At 32.2% G+C, this 6,721-nt stretch overlaps 1 protein-coding gene across 1 annotated transcript; it reads right to left on the reverse strand.

Moving 5' to 3' along the window:
- Positions 1-325: 325 nt before the first annotated feature.
- LOC140431738 (cuticle protein 7-like) lies at positions 326-6,345 on the reverse strand. Its single transcript, XM_072519620.1, has 3 exons — positions 6,307-6,345; positions 3,070-3,123; positions 326-734 (listed from the first exon to the last, which is right to left on the reverse strand). Exons 1-3 carry the CDS (start codon positions 6,313-6,315, stop codon positions 399-401), a joined length of 399 nt encoding a protein of 132 aa, XP_072375721.1. The 5' UTR covers positions 6,316-6,345; the 3' UTR covers positions 326-398.
- Positions 6,346-6,721: the final 376 nt, after the last annotated feature.

The following is a 6,721-nucleotide window of genomic DNA, read 5'->3' on the forward strand; positions in this document are numbered from 1 at the left end:
GGAACTCTTTGACAAGAACTAATTCAAAAACATATCGTTACCCAGAAGATTACTTGTGGCGTTTTGTTGTTTTTTTTTTCCTATTTTGAAAAATAAAATTCCTTGTTTATAAACGACAATGGGTAGTCATTTTTTGGTAAAATCTTTGTTAGCAGGTTTTTTGTTCTTTTCTTTAAAGCAAATGTTTTCGGTTCTATCATGTAATAATTTAATGATTTTTTTTATGTTAACATTGTGATTTCGGTAGTTATTTATTATTTGTTGGTGTGGGTTTCTGTAAACTTATCAATCAACAACAAAAGTGTAATAATAAAAAAATCACATAATAAAACAACAGTATATTTGGCGTGAAAATAGTATAAAAAATAATAAAAAATCATAAAATCCACATTCAACTTTTAATATCCATGACCATGACCACCTTCGCTTCCTTGGTTTGCCCAGTGTGTAACCCCAACGTAGCTGGTAGCTCCACCGTGTCCACCATAACCATGTCCATGGCCGTGTCCATGTCCGTAGTGAGCAGGATGTTGAGCATGTCCTATTCTCTCAACTACAGCTTCAAATCCATTGTGCGGTGAAGATTTGTATTTGACAACTCTGTGAGTTCCATCGGCTTCCTTAAGAGTGTAACCTCCAGTAACATCATGACCGTGTCTATGTTCGTGTTGGGATTTGTGGTCGTGAGTGTGAGGATCATGGACTCCGTACTCAAATTTGTAGTGAGCGTTATCCTGCAAAATAAATTTTTGTACAGATTTTTATTTAAATGGAAACTTTTCCTTATTTGATCTGAAAATCTAGATATTTCTCATATTGCTACAATATCGCTACATTTATAGAAAGTTCCAAAGCGGAATTTTTAGAAATTTGTAAATAAAGTTAATGTAAATAATTAAATTAAGATGTATATTCGACATATGTATATAACTATATGTTTTAACCACTTAAATTTTTTTTCCCATTCTCACCAGTCTTTTTACTAATGTGCCTTTGATAAACCTTTAAAAATAAAAGAGTCAATCTAAAGAAGGATGATTCATCGACAACAAAGACCAAACTGAATGTATCAGCTATAATGGAGCTCCTAATAATGTGCATATATAACACTTATTTTCAAATATATAATGATTTTTTGTACAAAAAGATGACCAAGAACTCACAGTATGGAGGAGACTTGAAGATGATCTCCATGTGGTCTTAAGGATCAGAATCATTAAGTACATTGGATCAAATGTCTGTCATTAAAGAAGATTTAATCAAATTCATCATAAAGAAAGAGAACAACCACTGACTTCCTACAGTTATACAGATGATACAAGATATGCAACCAAAGTTTACAGAAAACTAACCCACACCAACAGATATTTAAATTAACACTAAAATCACAAAATAAACATCAAAAAGGGAATTATCAAATTATTATATGATAGAACCCAAAATACTTGCTCTAAGAGAAATGCATTTCAAGAAAAATAAATCCGTTAACCAAGGTTTTAACAAACACTGAATTTCACAAGATTAAAGAAAGGGAACAACAAAACACCAGAAGCGCTGACAAGAAGGGATATGAAGAATATAACAATACTATATGTAAAGCGCTTAACCAATACACTGAGATCTATTTTGTCCAAAACAAAATCTTACAACAAACAAGAAAGATCAAAAAACTGCATCATAAAGTAATCTGTGAATGCAACTATTTTTACGTTGGAGAAACCGCAAGATCACTCAGTGTCGGGATAAAAGAACATGAAACATACATAGAAAACAGAGATTTCGACAAACACAGATAAGCAAGCATTTCTTATACAATAAATACATAGTACAATGGAAAGATGCATAAATAGTTATTAATAGTATTGAAGAAAAATTTGTAGTAAACTGATCAGCAGAATATAGCAGGCTCTGGTTGCCAATACTAAAAGAAGAAGTCAGCGACAAGAATATGCCAATATTATTGGATTAATAGAAAATCAGATACACATCATCTAATATTATACATAATTCATAAACACACAATACATTAACATATAATACAACACATACATAATTACACAAAACACGCGCTATCTCAGAGTTTTCGTAAAAGCATAGCTATTTAAGGATAACAGAAGGTCAACTCTACATCAACCAATCCCTTGTAGAAAGAGTGGCGCACTACAACTACCTCGGCACCATAATAAATGAAGAATGGACCAACAACCAGGAGATTAGAGCACGCATAGGAAAAGCTAGATCCACCTTCAATCGGATGGGGGCCTTCTTTAAGAGTCACAACCTCTCTGTTGATACAAAAGCAAGAATGCTGCGATGCTACGTTTTCTTTGTCCTTTTTTATGGTATTGAATCGTGGACATTGAACGAAGGATCCCGTGGACTGACCGAGTCACAATGGGGAGGTCCTCAGAAAAATAAATAAGAACAGAAAGGTACTGACCACCATCAAATCTCGAAAGTAACAATTATTCTTCGGGCATATTATGCGAAATGAATCTAGATATGCTCTCCTTCAAGCCATCCTGCAAGGAAAAATATTTGGAAAACGAGGTCCAGGAAAAAGAAGAAGATTTTGGTTAAAGAACCTTAGAATCTGTGCAGCTTTTCCGCGCTGCTGCAGATAAGATAAAGATTGCCATGATGATCGTCAACATTCGTAACGGATAGGCACATCAAGAAGAAGAAAGCTATTTGCTTACAAGATCGAGACCAAATCAGTCACTTGTCAATTTGGCAAATAAAAGCGCCAAAGGTTATAATATCAACTCCCTTATTTAAAACAATCTTTTTTAAAAACCATTTCCGCAGTGGAAATCGACACGTCAAAACAATTTTAAAATGTAATTTTCATTTCAGTTAATTGTGGCTGAATCCCACTACAATTAAGCGTTAATTGTTGAAAGTTTTGGAAACACTTTTATAGTTTCTTAAATAATCATTAAAATGTTACTGTTTCTTCTTTAACTTTCGAAGGCTTTTAAAGTTTTTTTTTTAATAACTACACATCGATATTATTTTGATATTTTACTTATTTTGTAATTTAGTTCAACTACAAATTAATATACTTACATGTCCATGACCTGCGAGGACAACGCCAAATACGAACAAAGAGAGAATTACTACCTACAAATAAAAAAACATGTATGAGATTACAATAAAATATACATAAAAATTTTTGCATGTTATAAAAACACTATAGGGGAGAGTGGGCTACCTTGAGACACGTCCTGAGAGTTTTTATGCACATGTTTACGAAAGATTTAAGTTTTAATACTAACTACTTTAAGGAGTTATAAAATATTCCAAATGTGATATTTTTAAAATATTATTGTTTTTGCTGACCAAGGAGACCTTCTTTTATCTTCTGATCTGTCTGTTTTGTTTTTGCACGAAGGCTTACAATATTAATTACTGTTATTTATAATGTATCGTGCGCCTCCTTGAGATAAATATTTTGGTCCACCATAGGACGTGTCTCAAGGTGGCCCACAATGTTGTAACTTACTCTGCAATTATGATTTTTTGTTACATATGTCGCGTGGTCTAAAATGAAAATCTAACAAAGGATTGTTTAGCACAGAGGCTATGAAAAGTGCTGTAAATGTAGTATTAAAACATAAATTTAGCCTAAGAATAGCAGCTGAGAGAAATGGCATTAAACATCAAACATTAGCATGATACGTAAAGAAAGTTGAAGAAGCTCGCAATGCTTCTTATATAAACCCACTACGATACTTAAAGGTTACTAAATGATTAACAAGAAGTATTGTTACGAACTCTGTCTGTATAACAAAATTTATATACCTAAGAAATGGGAAGAAATGAAGTCTGCTGGTTCATGGTTTCAGAAAAGGACATCCCAAACTGAGTATCCGCCAATTAAAAGATTGCAGCTCATCCAGGGCTATATCATTTAATTTTTGTAATGTAGATGCATTTTATCGAAATTTAGAGAAAGTTTTAAAGCGTTTTGATGGATTTTATGAAGACAGACGCATTTTCAATTTAGATGAAACATCGACAAGATTTGTACAAAAGTCATCAAAGATTCTTGCCCCAAGGGAAATAAAACAAATTAAAAAAATTACAAGCGGAAGCGAGGTATATTGGTTAAAATGTGCTGCATAATACATTTCAAGAGGTTCGTAAATTTTAGAAAAGTATGACTTGTTAAAATACTTAAATTGTCTCTAACGGTTCAGAAACTGCACTACCCCTGTCATGATCTTCCCAGGAGTTAATTTTAAGCACGACTTGTTAAACGAAGCACCTGCTGCTGCATTAGGACTTGTAAATTGCCCAAGATGGATGAACTCTGAATTATCTATAGTTGCTATGCTGCTCTTATTGATCTTAGATAATCATGAGACTCTCGTGAGAATCATCATCCCACCGAGACAGTAAATTTAGCAAAAGACAGCAGAGTTACAATGCTCACTTTACCTCCACATTGTTCCAATAAATTGCAGCCATTGGATGTTGTTGTTTATGATCCATTTAAAATACACTAAAACAGTGTTATGAACTCATGGATTATAAGAAATCAAGAAAAACCAATAATAATTTTTCAAATCGTGGAATGTGTCGGATATGCATCCATAAATAATAGAAAAATAAGCAACAGTATTTGGCAAGGATAAATATGACGTTGATACAGTTAAAGATTATGGAGCCCACATTGATCTAATGGTAGAAAAATACTGCTACAAACGCCCTTACAGATGCAGAATGGAGGATAGAAACGAGATAGAAAATCAAGTAGCAAAATTATTGGAAAAGGGTCTGATTAAAGAGTCATACAGCCCTTTTGCTGCTCCCGTCACATTGGCATATAAAAAAGAAGTGGAAAAAAATCAAGACTGTGTATAGAGAACTCAACAAAATAGTTAGTACTGAATCATAGCCTTTTCTATTGATAGAAGACTTAATAATAAAAACAGTAAAATGTAAATAATTCACAACATTAGATATTAATTCAGCATTCTGGTTAATTCCAATTAGAATTAAAGATAAACATAAAACAGCATTTGTCACACAAAATGACACTTCCAATGGACCTGTCTACCATTTAAATTGAAAACATCACCACCCATTCTCCAAACAATACTGAGTAATATAATAAGAAAATATAAAATGTCAGATTTGCAAGTAACAACTTACGAATACCTGGGAAGTATAATAACTAATGACGGAAAAAATAGACTGGGAAATAACAAATATTCCCAATAATGGGAAAAAGAGAACTTGCACAAGAAACAAGAATAAAAATATATAACGCAATAGTGATACCGACTGTGCTCTATGCAAGTGAAAACTGGACAATTCTGGAAAAACATAAGAGCAGGATAAACGCAATGGAGATGAGACATCTAAGAAGGATATTTGGAAAGACAAAATGGGATAGATTAAGCAACGAGACTATTAGGAGAATGGCTAACCAGGAACCGATAATGAACAAAATAGCAAAGAGACAAATGAACTAGTATAGGCATCTGATGAGGATGCAATCCAATAGAATAACAAGAAAAATTTATGAAGCAAAAAAACATCGGAAAAAGAAAAAGAGGCAGACCAAGAAAAAAATGGATACAGCAAGTAGTAGAGGCAGGAAAACTTAAACAAAAATCACTCGAGGAATTGAAAATAATGGCAGGAAACAGAAAAGAATGGAAGAGGTGGGTAAATGGAAATTAAAATAGCTAGCCCAAATCCGACACCCTGATAGAGTAAAAGGAAGGAGAGAAAGAAAGAAAGAAAGAAAGATTTTGCAATCTTTATTGGTGATATTATAATATTCTCAAGGACATTCACAGATCATATATATCTACGTTTTGGAAACAAATATGAAAAAAGTTTAAACTAATATTCTTAAAGTGCTTATTTGCGAAAAATAATGCAAAATACTTTAGCCTCACAATATTCGAAAAGAATCTGGTGAGACCATTAAAAGATTACCTAACCGGTGTAAAAAAAAATTTTCGGTTCCGGAAAAAAGGAAAAATGTCCCCGAATTTTTGGGAAAAATAAATTTTCATCAAAAATGTATACCACACACAGCAGTTATACTTGATCCACTATATAATCTATTAAGGAAAGATATTAAGTTCATTTGGACAAAACAATGTCAAGAAGCCTTTGATAAGATAAAAACTTCTGAAGATATTTGACCAAAATATTTTAATTCAAATCTACAAAGATGCATGCATGATTGGTGTGGAAGCTATGCTAAAACAGAACGATGAAAATAGTAATAGTAGACATGTAGCATGTATGCAAAATCGTAAATTTATGTAGAAATATACTCACTGAATTCATTTTGTATATTCCAATATTTGTTGAAACAAAACTGATACAAACTATGATCATATTTTTGTTTATATATCTTAAATATATATCCCCCTATTACATTTATGAAATTGTTGTACAATAATATGGTCCAGTGCTTTGTTATTCTGTTTACCAAGTCGATTTAACATATCGTGAAGGTAAAAGCGATGCAAAGAAATCAAATATTATACGAGTAAAATTATTGTTTACCGTATAACTGCGTAATATAGTGATTAAGTCAAAAAATTTTACTGAAATTCTTTCCATTAAAACTTTTCAGTATTTATTCCTTAAGCCGAAATATATATTAATTTAAACTATTATTAGGGGTATGATAGAATTAGAATTTTTTTTATTTATTTAACTTTGAGGCGCATCAACCTATGTGGTTATT

This window comes from Diabrotica undecimpunctata, unplaced genomic scaffold, assembly GCF_040954645.1.
Source record: "Diabrotica undecimpunctata isolate CICGRU unplaced genomic scaffold, icDiaUnde3 ctg00001812.1, whole genome shotgun sequence".
Classification (NCBI taxonomy): Eukaryota; Metazoa; Arthropoda; class Insecta; order Coleoptera; family Chrysomelidae; genus Diabrotica; species Diabrotica undecimpunctata.

What these genes read in the sequence shown, in the direction of transcription:
- LOC140431738 (XM_072519620.1), bottom strand. An exon ending in TCCTCGCAGGTCATGGACAT is followed by an intron (nt 735 to 3,069) that starts GTAAGTATATTA and finishes TTTATTTTGCAG; the next exon opens with GATAACGCTCACTACAAATT.